Source organism: Sinocyclocheilus grahami, unplaced genomic scaffold (assembly GCF_001515645.1).
Source record: "Sinocyclocheilus grahami isolate Dianchi unplaced genomic scaffold, SAMN03320097.WGS_v1.1 scaffold445.1, whole genome shotgun sequence".
Lineage (NCBI taxonomy): Eukaryota > Metazoa > Chordata > Actinopteri > Cypriniformes > Cyprinidae > Sinocyclocheilus > Sinocyclocheilus grahami.
In genome coordinates, this window is record NW_015505624.1 from 538754 (window position 1) to 562976 (window position 24223).

The 24223-nt window shown below is 36.8% G+C and overlaps 1 protein-coding gene across 1 annotated transcript in view; it reads right to left on the reverse strand.

The window, feature by feature from the left end:
• tbc1d22a (TBC1 domain family, member 22a) overlaps window positions 1-24223 on the reverse strand; it is a 149313-nt gene that overhangs the window by 77389 nt on the left and 47701 nt on the right. Inside the window, exons 7-8 of the mRNA XM_016234144.1 lie at window positions 18726-18791; window positions 13925-14039 (exon numbers count right to left, since the gene is read on the reverse strand). Coding sequence (XP_016089630.1) covers window positions 13925-14039; window positions 18726-18791 — 181 coding nt within the window. The remainder of the gene's footprint in view (window positions 1-13924; window positions 14040-18725; window positions 18792-24223) is intronic.

A 24223-nucleotide genomic window follows, 5' to 3' on the forward strand; every position in this document is an offset into this window, starting at 1 on the left:
TCGGAGTTATATTAAAAATTGTCTTTGATCTTCCAATCTGTTTAATGGCAGTCAGTGGGTGTTGCAGTTCATCAGTCCAAAAGAAGTTAAATGAAGCGCATCCTTCCATAATAAAAAGTGCCTCACATGGCTCCGGGGGTGAACAAAGGCGTCCTGTAATGAATCGATGCCGTTGTTTTGTTTTGATCTCTCCCCTGCGCTTCCGCGTGCGTCACTTCTGAGCGGCGCATGCGCAACACCGACGTCTTACGTCATCCGACCGGAACTGCTTCCGTGTACAACAGTGAGCGCAAGCTAGATTAAATTGATTATTACGTTTTAAATATGGATATTTTTCTTACAAAAACGCATTGATTCGCTACAGGAGGCCTTTGTTCACCCCCCCCCCGAGTCGTGTGAGGCACTTTTTTATTATGGATGGATGCGCTTCATTTAACTTCTTTTGGACTGATGAACTGCAACACCCGCTGACTGCCATTAAACAGCTTGGAAGATCAAAGACAATTTTTTATATAACTCCAACTGGATTCGCCTGAAAGAAGAAAGTCATATACACTTAGGATGCCTTGAGGGTGAGTAATTCATGGGCTAATTTAAAGTTTTGGGTGAAGTAACCCTTTAAGTTCACAATAAACACACTGCATTCCTACAATAGATACCCCGAGACACACATCTCCTTGGTTTATATTTATTTTCACATTTTCCAGGGGTGACTCAATGAAGCCTGACACTGTTAAATGAACTAAATAGCATGTATTATTGATGTGAGAATAGCACATACATAAATTCACAAAAACAGAAGGTGTATGACTCCATGACCACGGTTCCACCCTGCGAAGTCTCCATTGCAGCATCTGTCTGAAGGCATTGCAAAGGAAAAGAGCAGATGTCTGTAAACATACAGACCAGAGTTGACAACACACCAACTGTACTGCCTGCTGCAAAAATGTATTTCCCAACGGTCTCCACTGACATATTGCCACTTTATGAATTACACAAGACACAGACAGGTTAAAATGCTGCTTTAATCAGTTGAACACTTGTAATTCATAATTTATAATTTATTCCATTTATAATTTATCATAATTCAATCATTAAGGAATTCAGTAAAATATAATAAAAACTAGCATTGCTAAATATCACAATTTAATAACTATTTAAAAATGTAATATATTTTAAATTAAAAAGTATTGATGGCAAAGCTACTCCAGTCTTCAATGTCACATTATCCTTCAGAAATCATTCTAGTACACTAATTTGGTTAATATTTTTTATAATTATGAATGTTAAAAACAGTTACACTGCTTACTATTTTTATAAAAAAAAAAAAAAAAGACATTTTGAACAGTAATATTTTCTGAATTTGCAAAATTGATAATACGGTTAAAGAATCTGTGAGTACTGATTGATAACTTGAGGGTACAGTTAATAGACCAAAAAGTACTATAATAAGTTGGATTTACAATCTTCTCTTCTCATATTATATAATCAATAGGTAATCATAGTCTTTTTAATTCAGCGCATTTATTCGGGTTATGTTTTTTAATGATTTATTAATGTCACAGATCTGAAGGTCTGACCCATGTCAGGAATGCAGTAATAGTGGTTACTGTGTTTGTGTTTTCTACACAATAAAAACATTAACTTGTTTTGTAATAAATTATTTGATTACACAATATATGATGAAATAAATCACAAGCTATATTTACAAGTTTTATTTTTCTTTCATTTTATCCTGATCTTATGCTTTTGGACTCATGCAAGCAGCATGGAATATGTAAAGACCAACTATGCCCAAGGTCATGAAGGTTAATAATGCTCCACATGTGTCCACTAACACATCTCCATATTTTGTTCCAGTTGGTTGAGGCCCGAGTTCCAGTGGGGTACTGAAAAAACTTAGCCTTGAAGGGAAAATGCTGCCTATGTTTGCTGTAACAGACTTTTGCAGGGGTTCTTTAGGGTTATGAGAAGCGAGCGAACACGTCAAAAGAACAGAAGTATCTTCAAGTGTCTTCAGAAGTATCAAACAGCCACCCAGATGAGAAGAAATCATCATGGGTGACGTGTGAAATCGAGAAAATAGTGTCAAATATAATGATTTTTTCTAAATGCATGCATTAACTTAGTATGTTAAATCAGCATCGGGGCCGTCGGTGAGAGTGAGAACTCTGATCAGATGTTTAGATTTGGAAAAGGAGTCAGAGCACGAGAATTAAAGTGGAAGTGATGATAGTGAGCAAGCAAGTCAAGACGGCACAGGTAGAAGAAGGCTGTGCTAATGTTATGTTATCTTACCTGAGCATTCCAATATGCACATATTTTCATAAGGTGAGCTGCTTAAAATTAAGAAATGTATCAACAAAACTGATATTCAAAATGCTTTGTTTACATTTTGTTTATCTGCATATATCCTTGTTTTGGTTTCTCCTTTTGAATGGCGAACATAGACTATTGATACCTGTTGATACAGACAGTTAATTCATTACATAATTCATTTTTATTATTTTCCTTGCTTTTATAGTGTTTTTTTTATAATCGTTTAATCTTATAATTGTATTGTTTCAAGAGATATTTGTCTTCATGAGTTAGAAATAAAATAATATTTCCATTTCAACGTTTTTAATGTCACAGGATTCAACAAAGCGGTCATTTTTCATTGCTTTTGTTCGGGTTACATTAACACTTGCTAAATTTCATTATTTTATAAACCCTGTTCTTTTTCACCATCACGCCATAACTTGCTTTCTGCTATTTCCCAGCTTCTTTTGTCAACCACTCAGGTTGGTAACTAATAACTAATAATAACTTTCAGTTATTACAGTATTACAGTTTGATCTTGGGTATCAGACAAAACTTTGTTAACTGGTATTTAGCATCAGACAAAACTTTTAGGTACCAAAATACCAAAAATTTTATCTTTTTTTTGAATAGTCGGCAGGATGTTGACACAATCTAACAATAAAAATCAATGAGAAATGCAGTAAGCTGAATCCTACCTGTGGCAAAATTGACGGTGACTGAACAGCACTTTTTCGGAGTAAACTCCAATAGATTAAACCAAAATAAGTTCTACGCTTCTGTAATATGTAGTATGGTCCTCATTGTGCATATTGGTCTTTCTACTGGATCAAGTTCCCCAAACACTGATGGATAACCTGATGATATGGTTATTGAGTACTTTTGAGAACATGATTACCAAATCCCAGTATGACGATTGAAAAAAAAAAGAAAACAAGAGTATAGTTTCTGAATTTGTGAGTACTGAGAGAATAGTGAGGGACTGCTCACAAATCCATGACGCTCTGAGTTTAAACCTCTTGTGTAACTCTTGAGTTACAGCTCATTCCTCCACCAATATCATGAACACAAACATAAATAGACACAAAACTGCAAGTTTTATTTTTCTTTCATTTTATCCTGATCTTATGCTTTTGGACTCATGCAAGCAGCATGGAATATGTAAAGACCAACTATGCCCAAGGTCATGAAGGTTAATAATGCTCCACATGTGTCCACTAACACATCTCCATATTTTGTTCCAGTTGGTTGAGGCCCGAGTTCCAGTGGGGTACTGAAAAAACTTAGCCTTGAAGGGAAAATGCTGCCTATGTTTGCTGTAACAGACTTTTGCAGGGGTTCTTTAGGGTTATGAGAAGCGAGCGAACACGTCAAAAGAACAGAAGTATCTTCAAGTGTCTTCAGAAGTATCAAACAGCCACCCAGATGAGAAGAAATCATCATGGGTGACGTGTGAAATCGAGAAAATAGTGTCAAATATAATGATTTTTTCTAAATGCATGCATTAACTTAGTATGTTAAATCGGCATCGGGGCCGTCGGTGAGAGTGAGAACTCTGATCGGATGTTTAGATTTGGAAAAGGAGTCAGAGCACGAGAATTAAAGTGGAAGTGATGATAGTGAGCAAGCAAGTCAAGACGGCACAGGTAGAAGAAGGCTGTGCTAATGTTATGTTATCTTACCTGAGCATTCCAATATGCACATATTTTCATAAGGTGAGCTGCTTAAAATTAAGAAATGTATCAACAAAACTGATATTCAAAATGCTTTGTTTACATTTTGTTTATCTGCATATATCCTTGTTTTGGTTTCTCCTTTTGAATGGCGAACATAGACTATTGATACCTGTTGATACAGACAGTTAATTCATTACATAATTCATTTTTATTATTTTCCTTGCTTTTATAGTGTTTTTTTTATAATCGTTTAATCTTATAATTGTATTGTTTCAAGAGATATTTGTCTTCATGAGTTAGAAATAAAATAATATTTCCATTTCAACGTTTTTAATGTCACAGGATTCAACAAAGCGGTCATTTTTCATTGCTTTTGTTCGGGTTACATTAACACTTGCTAAATTTCATTATTTTATAAACCCTGTTCTTTTTCACCATCACGCCATAACTTGCTTTCTGCTATTTCCCAGCTTCTTTTGTCAACCACTCAGGTTGGTAACTAATAACTAATAATAACTTTCAGTTATTACAGTTTTGTTAAATGATCTTGGGATCTTGGGTAAACTTTGTTAACTGGTTTTTAGCATCAGACAAAACTTTTAGGTACCAAAAAAATTTAGATTTTATCTTTTTATCTTTTTGTCGGCAGGATGTTGACACAATCTAACAATAAAAATCAATGAGAAATGCAGTAAGCTGAATCCTACCTGTGGCAAAATTGACGGTGACTGAACAGCACTTTTTCGGAGTAAACTCCAATAGATTAAACCAAAATAAGTTCTACGCTTCTGTAATATGTAGTATGGTCCTCATTGTGCATATTGGTCTTTCTACTGGATCAAGTTCCCCAAACACTGATGGATAACCTGATGATATGGTTATTGAGTACTTTTGAGAACATGATTACCAAATCCCAGTATGACGATTGAAAAAAAAAGAAAACAAGAGTATAGTTTCTGAATTTGTGAGTACTGAGAGAATAGTGAGGGACTGCTCACAAATCCATGACGCTCTGAGTTTAAACCTCTTGTGTAACTCTTGAGTTACAGCTCATTCCTCCACCAATATCATGAACACAAACATAAATAGACACAAAACTGTCAAATTGAGGTATCCACAAAGAGGATGTAAGCACAATAAATCCCTTCAACTGGAGCTAGGCTCTTTGGCCTCTGCCATCACTTCCTGTTGGCCCGTATCATCTTCCTGCATGCAGGGGTGAAGGGCAGATTCCCCCTGGCACTCTGAAGCATCCAACTGCAAGGAACTGGAATCATTACTGACGTCTGACTCTAAACATCCCTGTAGCTCCATATGCCCTCTTTTTGCAGGCCAATGCAAACGGTCAACATCAGGTTAAAGGACACAGCGAAATTTCACCAGCCTTTAAAACCCTCACACAAGACAGCCCAGAGGAGACTTTCCTAGCCACAGGAAGTCACTGCCACAGCCCTGTCTGGTGGATTATCCAATTTGACCCTTAGGGTGTCCTAAGACTTTAACCCGGTACCGCCCACTACTGCTCCCCGTGTTGGTTAATGAGCATCGATCAGAATCCACAGACGTGTAATTGAAGGCAAGGTTAATTAACATGGAACTCAACTCGGCAAACATGCCATTTCAACACGGTAAAATAACGATCGCTGGGTTGGTAATTACTGAAGTTGTGCTGAAAGACGAGGTGCAGATCCATCTGTGATTTATGGATATCATCATCTAGTTGTAATGAAGAAAAAGCCGGCACAGAGGAAGAACAATCTGCAATGAGAACAGATGAACGACTTTCGCTGGCAGCTCCTAGAGGCAGTTGGAGGAAGGGCCCAAACCAGCTCTATTACATCATGTTCCAGAAAAACGTAAAAACACCAACAAAGCCTTTTCCAGTGCCAAATATGCCCTCAGTGGCTTAATTAGGTAAGTAAATATTATCTTTTTCATTTAAGTGTTCAGTCAAAGAAATGTACTCGGATACATTTGATTTAGGTTGCAAAATGGATACTGAATGACTTACAAGACGACGATGTGAGTGGTGCTTGCATGTGGAAAACAAACTGTCACAACACTAGGGCATTGTGGGTGGTGGCCAGGGCTTTGCTAATTGGTTGCTAAGGTGTTTCAGGTGGATTCGTAATGGCAACGTCAAAAGGGAACAAGTCTCTATCAAATTTTGGACTCTAGATATCGCTAAGTTGCCTTTATTTAAGTTTATAGGTCCTTGCACACAGAGTCTGAAATGTTCATATTCGGGGTTTTTTTTCCCTGTATTCGTAATATTTTCCTATCAAAATGCTTGCTACGGATGCGAAAACGCAAAAAATCGAAACTGGTTGGAATTTTTTTTATGACTGTTAAAGGTTTCAGAGGCAGTGTGTAAAAGTGTTTTTTGGCCGTTTTCAGCCAATTGATTTTGACAAATAGGGACACGTTTAAAAATTGGGGTTAGGGATTCGCAAAATTATCTAGAAGCAAGATTAATAGAGACGTTTAGCTTAGTGATTTAGTTTTTTTCAGACTCGAACTCTGGTGAAAAAGAAAAGAGAAACATGTCTGAAGGATCATGTGACACTGAAGACTGAAGTAATGACTTCTGAAAACTCAGGAATAAATTGCATGTTAAAACATTAAAATAAAAATAGAAAAAGTTTTTAAAATTGTAATAATATTTCATATTTTATTTTTAATTAACCTTTTTTTAATGTCTATTTGATATGAATGCAGGCTTGGTGAACATAAGAGACTTCTTTCAAAGACAAAATGCTGTGGGGAGTAAAAATGTAACTAATACGAATCAATACAAAGTGTCTTGATCCGCAACAGACTCTTGTAGGAAGGTTTTGGCTCTTGAGTGGATTATGGCCCATGGATCCAGTTATGACTACTTAAAAATATTATGCACAACTGCAGTAGACTTGTGGGACTCAAATCTGCTCATCAGAGGCATAAACGGCTCCCTGAACATGTAACCATAGCAATTGTTGTGACTTCAGAAATGTTACAACATTTTTTATCGCTGCTCAGTGTATACGAGTGGGAGTGAGTTATGCAGAATGGCTGAAGTCCAATAAACCTCAATGTCTGAAATAGCTTGATGTGAGAGTGTGGACTGGAGATGAAATAAACGATAAACATCACAACTCTATTCGCTGCCACTAGAGCACTAGCATTGAATGTAAGAAAAAAAAGAGGTGAACTTCCCTGAGTGTGAAATATTATGCAAGATTAGCCTATTAAAGAATTAATTTGCTTTTATTAGAAGCATAAGGGGAATCATTACATGTGCTGTAATGGGGAACTCATGAGGCATTAAGAGAGCATGGCCAGACAATAAAACCACACTTGCAGTTCGTGTAAATTGATGCCAAAAAATAAATAAATTGATACAAATTTTGAAAGGGAGCAAATACATTTTCACGGGTGACCAAGTGACGTTCCCACAGAATACTCCAAGAAATTATTTTGTTAATTGTTATAAACTACACCAAGTCTAGCATGACAGGTTTCACAGATGTAAATGAACAAGAAGTGATTTCTCAGAGCGAGGATCTGCACAGAAATTCAATTTATAGCTTTTTATAGCCAAGTAATTAAACTAGATCCAAAAATATTCAATAACTGTGATTAGTCAGAGAAAACGAATGACTTTATGACAGGGCAATTTTTCCAGATCATTTTTGGCATTTTACACTCAGAGATGAAAAAAAATATGAATGTGCAGCTCACAAAGCGAGACATAGTTCAGCTTATGGATGAAGACATAAGAAAATTCATCGTTTAAGTTAATGGTATTTGTTAATTATTCATTATCCATTTCTGTTAGATTATGTCAAACAAAGTTAATTTTGTTGATGTGTTATTGTTTCAATAATATTACTTTCCACTTTACTATTTGGTAGAGTTATTTCTTAAGTTATGATATTTGTAATGCTACATTATCCATTAAAGTTACATTATGACATTTGGTAATGTTATGTTCTTCTGCAACATTGCATTATCTGTTAATGTTCCATTATGTTATTCATTAATGTTACACTATTTGTTAATGTTATGATATCCATTAATGTTACATTGTTATTCCATAACATTATGCTACTTGGTAACTTTATGTTCTTCAGCAACATTATATTACCTGTTAATGAAACATTACATTACTTGTTAACATTGCAATATTTGTTAATGTTAATGTTATAATGATATTATCTGACAACACTGGCATTATTCCAATAGTCCATCTAAATGTCAAAACCTGAAGGTCAAACGGGTTAAATAGAAAGTTGGACATTATTTACGATACAATCAAACTGCTGGTATCATTTACTCGTCGACAGTTCTGGAAAGTCTCAACTCAACCAAGAGGAAAAGAGGAAAAATACCTGCCACTAGACATCTCAGGCATCCCAAGGCAGTCACTTAACAACTCGTTAGAACAAATGAGGAAAGTTAATCAGACCTGCATTAAAATCAGCACTGGGCTCAGTTCTTCAAAGCGAGAAATCCGAACAAACCGATACTCATTAAGGCCCCAATTGTGGGTCACACACCACTAACTGTTGAAGTCAGCCGTGGAGGCCCATGGCACTTAGTCAATGAACAGCCCACAAAGATCTGCCAGAAGATGGACTGAAAGCAGGAGTCAGCGGTTACAGGGTTAGTGGACTTAATGCGCATGATGTAAAAGACGTAGGCTATTTGGAATCTTATGGAATCCATGGTGCCTCCAGGGTGATTAGATGTACAACATCCAACAGGAATGCTCAGGGTGATGGAATTGTATCCTCTACGGAGCAGAATGTTGTTGTGGAGGAAATCTTCTAGCATGTCTCTTCTTGGATGGACTAATTGATCATGCTAAGTAGAAGAACCACAATTAAAACAATAGTGTTGTTTGAAGGAATCATTCTGTGTGTCTCCCAACACAAATTATGGAGAGTTTTGAAGGAATGCTTAGAACCTCTGAAAGGTTTACATGATGTCAAAGTCCTAGGGTTTCTAGGTCGCTCAATCTTTGGTGCAATGAAGAACGTCTTCCAGGCTAAAGTAAAACTAAGCTAACAGCTTAGATCTTCTCTCTTCACTCTTTATTCCTTCAACCAGCACTGATGGTAGATCTTTAACAGTAGCGCCACTGATCCACATCTGCCCTCCAGAACATTACTTAGGGAGAATCTATACATGAAGACGATGCAAATTACACTATCTTCCTCCTGAATCAATAGTGTGCCACACTATTGCACGTACCATTTCATCACACACTCGTTACTTTCAATTATAAAACGTTATAGCAGTCTAATGGGAAAACAGATCCGAACAGAAAGAAGAGAGGAGAAGAACAGAGTGGCCAAAGAACAAAACCTTCCGAGACAAAGTGGCTGCCTGATTAGATGGAGACTTCCATGAAGAACGGCACTGTAGATTAAAAATATCGATAGAATAGACATATGTAGCTTAACGAGCTATGCAAATGAAGCCAAATGATTAAAAGAGTAATGAATGGAGATATTGGATGGGCCTGATGGTTTTGAAGCGTTTATTCATACAGTGAACTATAAGCCAAGGCAAATGAAAATGACTTTAAACCTAAAAATGTCTGATGTATATTGCAGACGAAAATTGCTCCAATCAGATTTCTACACAATCTCCAGAAGTGAAAAGTAATTTTAACAGATGTGTTTAATCAGTCCACCAGGAAACCAAGTCATGTTTCTACTTCTACTATTAACGCTTCTGAGGAAGAACTATTTGCTTTTGAACGGACAAAATGTTCTGCTAACTTTTTTTGTGTTGTACTTAAAACAGCTTTGATGCTTTCTATTATTGCAGCAAGGTATCATAGGCTTAAAGGGGACATCGGATGCAACAGTGTGGACACAGCCACCCTACAATTATAAAAATACATTCACTCCTTTTTTAATCCCCAAAGAACCTAAACAGTCTCAATTATCAAGCTGTTTCTACTGCTGACAGACTGTCCCATATTAGCATATTTCCACTCTCAACCAGTTGTACGCTGTCTGCCATTTTCTCTGCGCTCAAACTGCTGTAGCGACAACAATGTCTCGTAAGCAATGCAGGGGTTTTGTAGTCTCCTGATTAGAGAGCCACTGAGGATCCAGTTGATTAGTTTTGTTTTTGAAGGTAATGTGCCACCAAATACACAAAGAAACAGAAGACAGGGACGGGGTGAGCAGTAGCTCATTATCATTTAAAGAGCCATGCACTGAAATGGCTCGCTCTGAACAGAGCTGTTTTTGACAAGGTAAAAAGGGTGTCGTTTTACACAACCATTGAGGAATTTTTACCATAACATTTTGCTGACATTTCATGAAGACCTTAAAGAATCATACTAACTTGTGGAAAATAGGCATCCGATGTCCCCTTTAAAGTAGTTCACCTAAAAATGAAAATGTGTCATCATTCAAGCTCACGTTATTTACTGTGCCATCCACTAGAAGCTGACCAACATATTGTTTTTACAGAATAAAAGGCACAGAGAGCTGCTTTGTGGAACCATCAGTTAACAGTAAAAATCATCAAACTGCATGTTAGCCGAAAGTTTAAAGGATAACATTAAATGTTTAATACTTGAGTTACAACATGTAAAGGATTTGCAAATTTTTTGCTAAAGTAGAAAAAGTTTTTAAATTAATCATAATTTCATTACGTTATTAACAACCATGTTACTGTGAAAAATTCGAACCTGGCTTTTGCTTTTGATCATCCGATAGCTTGCTTTATAGGACAAAGCATGCAATGCACAAATGCGTGACACCTGCAAAGGAACAGCCCATTTTCTATTTTGTAACTTCCCCAGTTGTTTCTGTAACGTAACAAAACATGAGTTTATTTAGTACATCACTAAATAAATTTATGAAGTGATGCAAAGGAAACATAAAAGCAAGTTAAAATATACACAAACAAGGGTGGATGGTATAACATTATGAACGTTAAACCACGCTCACGTTATATTTGTACAAATTTTACTTTGCTTCTATGCTTGAAGCATAGCTAATTATGCCATAAACGATCGGGGCACTCGAAAAGTCGTATGCGCTTTTATTTTGCTGACATCCTTGGGTGTTTTATTAAGCATTAAAGTAAGTCACAATGTCCTGCCATTACAATGAATTCACCCAACCGGATATTCATTAAATTGTCATTTGAATGATCATTTTGAGGTGAGCTATTCCTTTATACTCCGAGCCTAAAAACTCCTAAAACTAACTTAATTTTCTTGCTTTGCATTGGGAGTCATACTTTTTTTTTTTTTGGCCAGAAGAATCATGAATGTGGGTCAGGCTTGATGCTGATGGCTCTGTAAAATTACGCAAGCAATCAAAAACTGCAAAAAAAAAAAAGCCTTTCAGGCTTCCTGTACAATAGATTGACTACCATGAGGAAGATTCCCTGCAGTCTTGCTACTAGCACAAATCAATAGGATTGAATTTAACTTCAATTTGCTTTTTCTTCCATCAGGTATTGGCCTTCAAAGTACAAGAACTCACCGAGCAGATTAGATATTTCATTTGTTGGGAGCAAATTGTATTCAAATATATTTTGAAGGCTCTCAGAACAAGGGCAGAAAAGCCCAAAGAAGATTTTTCCTTTCTCCTCTTGCATTTATTTACAAGCGTAATGAAAATGATTGTTTAATAATGCGATGCCCTAACAGCAATGTACACACAGCCAAAGCACTAACCGGCTCCTGATTTAGCCCTGTCATCATACATTTTTTAAAGCAGGAATCAAAAACAATCTGTGGCTTAAAGAAATTACATGATTCTGCTAAAAGGAATTTATGGGTTGCACCATCTAAATAAAGGCTTATTCTCTGATCCAGATTATTTTAGACGCGCAATGTTGGGAGAAACTAATTAAAAGTAGCTGTGAAGTTATCCACTGAAACATTTATATCCACCTTAGCTTTCATTGGCACAAAAATAGTGATTTACACTATTTATGATAATGAATAGATAATGAATCTATGGATACAATTAGTTTTGTTCTGTTTCATGGTAATCTTCCCCTCCTGTAAGTTGTTGACAGGATCAAGTCAAATAAGATTTGTTCACACATCAGTCATAATTATTACTCTTATTAACGCATCAATGTGAGTTAGGGAGATGTCAAGCTTCTCAACGGATAAAGGACTAGAATTTTGGTCTTTTTCTCATGAAGGTACTTTATGATTCAGAAGATATGGGGTATAGTGCACAAGTCATGGACCGCTTTGAAGACTTTTTTAAGCTTAAAAGCTTCAGTCCCGGTTTACTGCAACTGAATAACATTCAAAAGATCTCTTTTGAGTTCCACAAATGGTGTGGAATAGCATGAGGTTAATAAGTTAATAGAGTTTTCATTTCTGTATGAACTATTTATCCGTAGTTGACGCATAATTCATTTGTACTGACTGTAGCTGCAACAGTATCTATCCAAGCTACTCATAATTTAAAGTACCTTCCCATACACTGTAGACAAGTAGTGAATTTTGGCGTGTGCCGTTACACAGGCATTGATGGATATGGGTCTCTCGTCAGAGTGAAGCCGTGATGTTTTGCTACTGCTTGCCCTCAGCAGTCAGCACTTGGCCCACATTGCACACTTTGAATGAGTATCTGTCACACATGGCACCATGCCTTATTGCGCCGGGTGGAGTTGTGGGAAATAAATAGCTGAGAAAGTTGGTACAGGTACATTTTCCACCAAACTTTCCTCCACACACTGAAGAGAGAGAGTTCTCCCAAACATCTTTATCATAAAAGAACAGGGGCCTTCTTAAGGCATTGTCGTCATCTTATGACAAATACACACAGCGTATACAAACACAGAGGCATACAAAACAGAAATAAAGTACGCCTTTCAGAGAAGGAACAATTAAGCATCTCTGAAGCAACCATGAGACCAGCAAGAAACAGTGCTGAAGAAGGTAGAAGGGAGAAAACAAGAAAACAAGAAAGGAAATAACAAATGGAACATCAAAACCAAGATATATCACTGCAGAATGTCTTAGGCCCAAAACACACTCGATGCAAGAATGTTAGATTGTGATTGTGACTATGATTACATATGGATTACTCATTGCTCAAGCTTCAGATACACATTCTCAAATATAAACATCACTGCATTAACAAAAGCTTACAACATAATTCTGAAAGGAGCGTTCACATTGAGAGCGATTTGGTGTGACAAAGCACCCAGAAGTCACTCATTCTCAGGGGAGTGTGTGATTTGCGGCGACATGAGCAACTGCAATGGTTGGCAATGCTACAAAGTTGGGCAGAAATGTATGCTAATGAGCACTGATGCGACATAACCATTCTCTTTCAGGTCAACCACTGTCACACAAAGCATTTGTGTAGAGTATATTTCAGGCCTGAAGGACAAATTGGACGGAACTTGTAAAAACAAAGTGGAGGCTTTGATTCTTCAGGATTAGACAAGGTCAAACGACCCAGGAAAATGTATCCCCATGAATGCCAACGACTGCAGAGCCTGGGGAAAAGACCCCATCCTCCATCCATTGAGTGCATCAATTGAGCCACCCTTGTTAATTGCATGGTTCAGGTTATTACTGTCTCATAAGTCCATTGGAAGGGTCCCTCTGGGCCCTTCAAAATCATTAGTCTGGACATCCCGTTAAGTCTACTGGAAATCAAGCACTTAAAGGTGTAAAGGTCAAGAAAATGAAAGACATTGGGAACAATCACAACGATTGAATCTCACAAAGAAAAGGAAGATCCTTGGAAAGGTTTAAAGGGGCAAGTTATGACAAATTTTATGAAATTGTGATTGAGAAATTATATTCAAATTCATGCCACTGGGCATAAAACACCCACGCTGGCTTAACACCAAAAGCGAAGAACAGAAAACTAGTGAGTTTACACAGCTGTGCTGTTTTTGGATTCATAACTCATAACTCTCAATCTCCTATTGTAAAAGGTTTATTGACTTACCGATATACTCGAAAACATAAACAACGAAGAAGGGTGTGACAAGGTCATTGATGCCTTGAACGTAACCACTGGCTGGATGTCGTATCGCCCAGATGAACAGAATACGCTCAAAGATCTAGTAAAAAGCAGCAGAAGAAGAAGATATCAGAATATATATATTCAGCATTTGTAAGTAGCAGATATTGATATATACTGATTCATGCAATACAACAGGAAAACTGTTAGTAATAGAATTTGAGCATACAAGGTCACTCAAACGGTTTTAATTAGAGACACAGTGGGATCAGCCACCCCGAGCCAGCAATCAATTAAGAAAATCAATTAAGCCTTCTGAGCTTTTTAATCATTAACATCATGACATTCAATAGCACAGACAGCAAGGTGAGAAATTACAAGTAGCTGTGTGCATATTTATTATTAGATGGGGCTCTCTCTTTATTTGTGGTTTGCCAAGTTGGATGTGTTCCTGGATTTATATAATTGTGGGTTCTGGCACAACACTGCAATTGAACAATCAGATTTTAGGGTTAGGATTAAGGCTACGTACGTTTACACGACAACAGTGTAGTCAAAAACAGAAAAGTTTTTCCCTCGTTTCAAAATGATTCGCGTTTCGCAAAAAACGGACCAAAACGCTGTATTACGTATGCTAGGCCAGTAGTTGGCGCTGTCAACTTGTTAGTAAACAGTACCTGTAGGGAAGTGACGATTATATGATGTATATGATGCGTCTGCGCTGTTGGTTGTAATATTGGTGAAGTAAATCCACACTTCGCTGAAGAAGCGTTAGCGAACTCTTGAGCAGCAACAACAGTACCATGTACTCCGCCATTGTTGTGTATGTTTGTTCGCGCTTGCCTTTAAAATCGACATGTATTGCGCATGTCTACATACCTAACACGTACTATGCACGCGCATGACGTCACCGTTTTCAAAGATTCCCGTATTGGATGTTTACACGGAAACGACAACGGTGCCGTTTTCAAAAACTTCCACTTTGAAACCCGTTTTCAAAAATATGCGTTTTCAGTCCCCAAAACGCCGTTGTCGTGTAAACAAACAGTCAAAACGCATAAAAAGTTTCCCGGTTTTGCCTGAAAACGTTGTCGTGTAAACGGCCCCTAAGTTAGGGCTAGGGTTGGACGCGTCAAAAACATCAATCAATATCAATCGATCATTTCTAATTTTAGGGGTAAGTTTAAGCAACACTCAATATGGCCCCGCTATCAAACGAAGCCCCACCTTCTAAGCAAAAGAGCCAATCCCTAATCGGTAAAGTCAGCACGTCACTGTAGCTGCCGTTAGAAGCCCCGGTTGCAATAGAAACAGTCAGCATTCTGAGACATGCGCCTAGGGCCCCGTTTACACTAGTGTGTTTTCGTTTTAAAATGCATTACTTTTGCTATGGTTACGCCTGCCGTTTACACTACTCCCACGTTTTAGAGACTTTGGAAAATGATGCAGACCCCGTTTTGGTTTCAAAACTTCGGGGGTTGCGTTTCAGTGTAAACGGAGCAAAACGGAGACTTTTGAAAACGATGGCTCCCCACATTCGCTCTGCGTATCCTTGATGACCATGTAAACAATATCATCATGGTCATTGTTGTACCCATAGATGTGTATAGGTAGATTCCCCATTTGACCGCTCCAAGCACGTAGATGCATCCGCCATCTAAATAATAGGGTATCTACCTATACATACCTATGGTTGTACCTCCATGAATGGTCATGTGACATGCGTTTTTGGTTGTGTAGTGTAGACGGAGATAGTTTCTGAAACGCAGTGAAAACTCCAGTGTAGACGAGGATCGTTTTCATTTTAAAATGCCATTTTAAAACGAAAACGCACTAGTGTAAATGGGGCCTAGGACTGTGCATGTGCACTGGCTGATCTAGCCTGAAAAATTCACTTTTTTATTTTTGTTGTGGTATCATTACATTTATGTGGTATTACATTAACAACATACAGTTGTTGTCAGATTTCATTGGTGATTTCAAATATGAAATTTAATCGTAAGCTTGGTGAACAGTTTTGGAGAATTTGATGTTTCATCATTCAAAGAGATAGGAGCTGCACTTGCATGCCTGAGAGGCGTTTCAAATATGGCCGCCGAGTAACATGACTTGCCTTAAAGGGACTTTGGTTTAGTTTAGACCTAGGGATAAGCTTAAGCCCAATGAATATTTCAGTTTTGATGTGAAAGTAGGAGCTTCCCATGTGCATTTGAGGGCTTTAGAAATTAGGTTAGGCATTAAATAGTCTAATCAACAGTTTTAGGGTCAGTAGTTATGGTAGATACTAAATAGACATGCTTAATTTAATCAATATTTTGCCATGTCATCCAAGTCAAATGTACTGTAACTTAAATGTCTTATTTATTTGATAAAAAGTATATATTTTAGTTGATAATAAAGTACCAACATTAAACCTCATCTTCAAACGTTTTATCTATTATATATTTAGAAAGCATTATAAAATAACAAAAACATGTGAAAATTGTCCTTTGCTCCAGAAAGAACAATATTTTGTTATGGGAAGAGCACATACACAACATGACATACACTCGCAATTTTCCCTCAGATTTTCTTCAAAAACATTGTGCAGTCTTAATGTATGTGTTATTCTGTACTGTCATTTTTGTCAACAGCATGTTGTCACGATGCACATTCTGTCTTGTCTGTTGACAAATTAAAAAAAAAAAAGTTCAACATCAGTAATTTGACTAAACTATGTGATCCAGGAACATGTCCTACTTGGCTAAATCAAATCCATTCTTTAAATAAATGTATGAATATAGATGTAGTATTGTGTCTGTGTTTGGAGTAACTTCAGTTCTTTAACTACAGATGTTGTTTTTAAGTTGAATCTTTTGACAGTAAAAACCAAGAACTTTTGTGGGACTTTTGCATTCCTTTCTTTAGAAACAACACCTTAATTTAAAGTGACGGTGACTTTTTGTTGTTGTTTTGTTTGTATTTTTTGTCTCACCTTGCTGTCAGCTCAATGGAAAGAAGCATGAAGTTTGACTTAAATCAAGAGGGAAAATGGAAGACTCTTTCTCTTCTCTTCTCTCGGTCTCATGCAACTGACATCTCCCGCGCTCCTTTCAGGGCGTAATGTATCTGTCATCCCCAAATAAACTCATCTCACACGTTGAGCCCAAAACAATAAATGTGTACAAGGCAGCTCACGCTCGTTTTTTTCCGGATCCTGTCGATCAAATGGTGCGCCTTTCTCATCTGCGTTCTTTTCTATGATCAAAGCTCCATTTATCAAAGACTTTAGACTGGTAATGTGAGTTTCTCCACATAGCTGACATCTCCTGCCTCTTTTCTCCCTCGTACCCTCCCATCTCCTCGAGGTAGGCATGGCAAGATCTCACTCTCCTCCAGAAGCCCATTACATAGTGGAAATTAGACACTAAACCAGGCAGCAGAAATCAATGAGCGAGCTGGAGTGTATTGAAGCGCCTGAAGCGAATACATTATCCATTTATTTGGTTAGGAGACATCCACAGTGGAGGCCTACTTTTACTTAACACTGCATGCTTTTTGATAGTCCTTTTAAATGCAGAGTAATTTTTTCAAAGGCAGCGAGGGAAAAGGAGGAGGAGGAATCTTGCTCAGGGCCACAATGCATCGACATACAATGTCCAGCAAGCCCATAACACTAAATTTTATAATATGAATATGCAAATCAAGGGTCTGGTTATGTACGCCAACAAAAACACTCAGCCAGCATCTCCAAAAAAAAAGTAGACCATAAGGCAGTCTGGAACGGAATTTATTATTATTTTTTTTGGTTAGTGCATGCCCCAATGGCAGAGACGTCATTACAATACATTTTTTGCATGCTCTCATGTGATATAAATGCAGCAATAGTATTTCAAAGCCAGCCGACTCAATGTGAATGAACTCAGTTTAATGGATTGGTACTTTAAAAAAAAAAAAAAGGTCATTATTTACTCATCTGATGTTATTTCAAAATCGCATGACGCATTTTCTTCCAAAGAATACAGAAGAAAATATTTTAACGAACTGCATTGGTTGCTTTTGTCCATGCAATTATAATAAATTGGAACTGACATTTTCTAAGATTCAAAAAGGATGTAAAGGGGTCTATATGACTTGTGCCCTACATTCAAAGTGTTCTGAAGTCATACAATACATTCATATGAGGAACAGAGCGGACATTATTTTATTTTATTTTAATTTTTTTATTAGCATACATTTAAGGCAGTATGACAAATACAAAATGACGTTAATATAATATAATATATTTATGTTTTATTTTTGCAGAATTATGAGAAATTGTCCTTTATAATTGTACTTTTTTTGCATTTAATTTATGTGAAACAATATTTTACATTTATTAAAGTAGTTTACAATATAAATAATAATATTTGTTTAAAAATCCCCAACTTGGGTGTATATATATGCTTAAGAAAGTAAATACTAACCTTTTTTAGGTTAGACTAGATTTTGGTCTAGTCTTTCACACAAACGTCAACGTTATGTATAGATTACTTTTATGACATTTCTATGGTGAAGTTGGATCCTTTATGAATCCTTAAAGCTTTATTCATCAGTCATTTTGAAAGCATGGAAAACACTGACCACCATAGTCAGAATTCCTCCTCTTGTGTTACATGGAGGAAATACAATCTTATGGGTTTGAAAAGACATAAGCATGTTCATTCTGAGATGAACTGTTTCTTTAAGGTGCTTTCTAGTGGCTGGGTGTGAGTTTGTAAGGATGAACGAGTCAAGCGGAGTAAAATGGGTGGTGCAAACATCTCACCTCTTGCACAGAAGCTTGTTGAAAGAGAGGTATAAGAGGATTAGTTCTCGGTATGTCAATGTGAATCTGCGGGGAAGAGACACAAAAAAAGGAGCACAAGCAGGTTAGGACAGAACGGACTAGCGAGAAAGCTCAGCGAGAAACAAGCCTGGCCGTTTGAGGCTGCGCCTGAGAAGAAACTCACTGAATTCTACTTCCTGTTCTGGTATTCTATTTCCTGTGTACCTTAACACATGCTTTCCGACTAAATATTTTGGGCTCGAGACTCAGCTGGCTGACCAGACAGAGAGTTTGACAGACAGAGTTTGACAGACAGATAGATGGATGATGATCGAGTGACATGCTTTTGAGTGGCTGGTGGACAGTAGCATGTGACGTGATTTTGGGCAGTCCATCTGTCCTTACCTCAGTTACCTTGGGCTGCAGAACTAAACTTTCTGGACTCATCCGGGGAATATCTATGTGAATCTGATGGTTCAGAAAACACACACACACACACATATATATATATATATTCAAAATGTGGATGTCATGAACATGAAGAGTTATGGAACTGAGAGAAGACAAACACACACAAATACACATACATTTTCACTACTAGGAGAAGCTTTAAAATCCACCATTGATGAACATTATTTATTCTGCAGGAGTGATTAATCATATGAAGCACTTCATCTGTAATGAATTTTAATATAAAACTTAGGACTGCAACAAACAATTATTTTGATAATCGATTAAACTAACGATCATATATATATATTCAAAATGTGGATGTCATGAACATGAAGAGTTATGGAACTGAGAGAAGACAAACACACAAATACACATACATTTTCACTACTAGGAGAAGCTTTAAAATCCACCATTGATGAACATTATTTATTCTGCAGGAGTGATTAATCATATGAAGCTCTTCATCTGTAATGAATTTTAATATAAAACTTAGGACTGCAACAAACAATTATTTTGATAATCGATTAAACTAACGATTATTATAATGACCAGTAGACTTTGATTACTCAGCTTTTGCAATTAGTTAAAATATTGAGCTATACATATTCTAATAAAGCAAACAAATAAAGCAAATCACTTCAGTTTTTGAAAATCATATTATGTAATTACAATTATTATACAATTAATTTATACACAAAATGACAGACCGAGAAACTATCATTCACCATTTAATTAGCTATATGAAAAAAGTAACTGAATGGCACATCGTTCTGCCTAACATCTCCTTTTGTAAGTCATATGGATAAGAAACAAAATAAAGGGAAGTGATAAGACGTTTTATTTTTGGATAAGCTATTTTATTCACAACATGATCTCATTCCCACTGATAAAAAGATTTTATCATTAGCTAGGTCCACACTTGGAGAGTTACTTTATAACAGAAAATTAAGTTGTAATTCTAACTAAAAGCGACATGGACTCTGGTTTTGCAAGCTTAATACTGTAAAGCTGCTTGATTTAAGGCCATCTATTGCATAAAGTACTATATAAATAAGCGTGACGTGACAGGACTTTATTAGAATACCTAACTGCAGAGCTTGTGCAAACATCTACATCATTGTCATCCGATGTGTTCTTAACTGCTGCTTTCTCACCGCTGTCAGTTTTTGTTGGGTTTATTTCATTATTGAGATGAAAGCGTGCAGCATCTATTTGCATATTCATCCAAACGCCGCTCAGCAGCTTGAGGTTCGGCTGTGTTTGTTCTAAAGCACTGTGTCTTCTTCTCTTGAATTGCATCCAGGAGCGCTACAGCGCCACACTGGTCAAATCGTATAATTTCAAGTTCTAACATTAGGTCATCATAAGCCCTATTTGCACGGGATTAGTATTATCTGGGGAGCTTGTGTGATTTTGAAATTACCCCCCAGCCCCCACATCTGAATTTCGTGTGGTGCATTCGCACGGGATAAGCGAAGCCTGTGATTTTACTCGAATTTACTGACTTGTCTCACAGATACCCGGATGTCAAGGCTTTGAGAGTCCCGTTCTATGGTTCAGATGGATTTTAAAAAAAGAAACCAATAAACTTTCGTGTCATTTACATTTCACCAGGTTAAAATAATGTCTCAAGCTTTATGCTTGATTTATTTGTAACACATTAACCTCAAAACCTTTTCAGCTTTCTCTTTCTGCAAATTGTATGGTGTAGCCATATGATGACAGCACCCAATATACTATCAAACACTCCAACGCAGCTCCATTCTTCGCGAAAGATGGATAAAAAGGCGCACAGCAAACAAAACCCTCGAAAAATGATATGCGACCCGCCAAATGCTGGCCGAATCACAGAAATGCAGATTCGCACGGGACTAATATTATCACAGGACCTCGGTGTTTGGCGAAATATGGTAGGTCATTTGCGGGGGAATTTTTACTTTACAAATTACAGACATGGCCGATTTGCACGGGATTAAGATCACAGACAACCTCCGCAATTATTACAAATGACTGGAGGTCACCAGGTAATACTAATCCCGTGCGAATAGGGCTTTAGATTAAATGACTACTCGACAAAATAAATGTCAACAATTTATTTTATTGTCGATAATGTTGACTAATCGTTTCATCCCTAATAATGATATAATATTTTCACATTTAATTTTAGATTATATTAAAGGCGCAATATGTAAGATTTTTTTATTAAAATATCCAAAAACCACTAGAACAATGTTATCCCAAATGTCTCGAAGAATGTTTAAATCCAGAGAAATAAGCAATTTTAACTAGTGACACGGGTCTATAGTGTCATTGTGTCGCCTGTCAATGATGTCATAACCCCTCAATTTCCGGTTTTGTTTTGTAGAAAACATGGAAACACCAAAGACGCTTTAATATGTTGTGCGTTTTATTAGACAGGTGACGACCGCACAGAGTAGCATTATAACGGAACTTTCAAACGTATCTAGTATGATAAAACAGTGCTGTTTTACCCCACAAACGCACGACCGGAAGGAGCGAAAGAGCTAAAGTGTGGCATAATAAAAGCTCCGCTGCTTTCGAGCCGTGTGTCCCTCTCGTCTCATTAGCAATTGCTTCAGCGGCCTCGTTTCGACGGCTTTCCATTTCACTCTGCTTCATACTACGATGTTAATAAATCCTGTCGGATTGCATCGGCTGTGGGGATGAAGACGACAACTCCCATGATTCCACACTCAGTCACGGCGTCATCAAACTATGCCTTTGTTTGTTTTGAATACACGCCCTCTAGCGGTGAAAACGTACATACTGTACCTTAAATTTTATATTTAAATCTTCCTAGAGTTTTATAAATATGTTATATCTGGTTATATATCAATGTATTTTTTTATATGATTGCGTTAACTATTTTAATGAAAATTTTGCAATTTCCAACCTCCCAACAATGATTAGATTCTCGCATCAGATTCTCCGTGTTTTATTACTGTAAGAAATAACTGGATTTGTTTTAATCATAAATTTAAGGCATTGGAACAAACACTAAATATTGTGCATCATTTTACTTTCAATTAAATTCAATTAAATGAATTACAAAATAACAACAACAATCACAGTAAACGTTTATTAAAATGTTTTTCCAGTTTATTTCAAATTTAATTCTGTACTAAATGTACAGAATGCAGTTGTACTATCATGAAAAGGTCTACATTTCTAAGAATGATTGTAAAATGCAAAATAACTTCTTATTTATTTTGAATAATAAATATGTATTTATTTTTATTTATTCACAACCATTTTGGATTAAAATGTTCTTAACAGACTTTATGAGAATCTCACAACGCCAGTGATCAGTCTTAAATCAGGCAGACATTAATCAGATCAGAGTGACAGCAACAGCTTGATCTTCACATCCTCCTGCCAATACACTGGAGATTTAAACATTCCTTGTCCTCTTTTCCTCTTCTGCATCTAAATATTAAAGACTATCTGTTGATGGCATTTCTAAACACTATAAACGCCTAACATAACAGTGTTTTGGCAAAGCTAGCATACTGCTGCTGCCAAAACCTCAATCAGTACATAAAAACAACCAAAAACCCTGACTACATTACATTCTACCCCTGGCAAAACTGAACTGCTGGCTTTGAACTTAAAAAATCTTCTATTAACAGCAGAATTAGCTCTGTCTGTGCAGAGCTGTACGGGAAGTCAGGAAGTTAAAAGGAAATCACAGGAAGATCTGAATCATCTCAAGAGTATTTGGTTCAGCTAATTATTGCTGCCATCCTGCATAAAGTTCAGTTAGCGGTATTCTCTAGTACTGTAGGAAGCCTTTTTCTATGACTAAGGCACAAAATATGGATAAAAACCCTAGAAAATAAGTGTTATTTTGTCCCCTCCAACAAATAGTCAGCAAAAAGCAGCAGTTTCATTTTATAAATAACTTTTTTTATATAAATTTTTAGATGAGATTTGCCATTTCAACCATGTTACCGTGGCATAATAAAAGCTCCGCTGCTTTCGAGCCGTGTGTCACTCTCGTCTCATTAGCAATTGCTTTAGCGGCCTTGTTTCGACGGCTTTCCGCCTCACTCTGCTTCATACTACGATGTTAATAAATCCCGTCGGATTACGTCGGCTGTGGGGATGAAGACGACAACTCCCATAATTCCACACTCAGTCACGGCGTCATCAAACTATGCCTTTGTTTCTTTGTTTGTTTTGAATACACGCCCTCTAGCGGTGAAAACGTACATACTGTACCTTAAATTTTATATTTAAATCTTCCTAGAGTTTTATAAATATGTTATATTAGGTTATATATCAATGTATTTTTTTTATATGATTGCCTTAGCTATTTTAACGAAAATTGAGCAATTTCCAACCTCCCAACAATGATTAGATTCTCGCATCAGTTTCTCCGTGTTTTATTACTGTAAGAAAACTGTATTTTGTATTATTACTGTATTTTGTCCCCTCCAACAAATAGTCAGCAAAAAGCAGCAGTTTCATTTTATAAATAACTTTTTTTATATACATTTTTAGATGAGATTTGCAATTTCACCCATGTTACCAGTTTGTGTCATTGTCTGAATTATTATTATTTATATAAAATAATATAAAATAAAATATTTAAATGAAACAACAGCAACTAGCTATTTTGGACCAACATCTGCAGGTCTGTTTGTAGCCGGTTTTTATTTATTTATTTTTCTCCCATATTTGAATGGCTGAACTTGACAAATGCAACCACAATGTATTAAAAGGGTCATATGATGCTTTTTTAAAGATCATTATTTTGTGTATTTGGTGTAACAGAATATGTTGACATGCTTTAATGTTCAAAAAAACACACCCCGCCCCGCCTCTCTCAAGCACATCATTTTCAACAAAGTCCCTCCTTCCGACAAGCGCAGTCTGCTCTGATTGGCCAGCTGACCCAGTGCACTGTGATTGGCCGAACACCGCAAGCACTCGTCGGAAATGTAACGCCCCTTACCATAATCGCGAGCTTCATCTTTCAAAATAAATGTAAAGACAGAGCCCGAAAGGGGAACAGAGTCGCG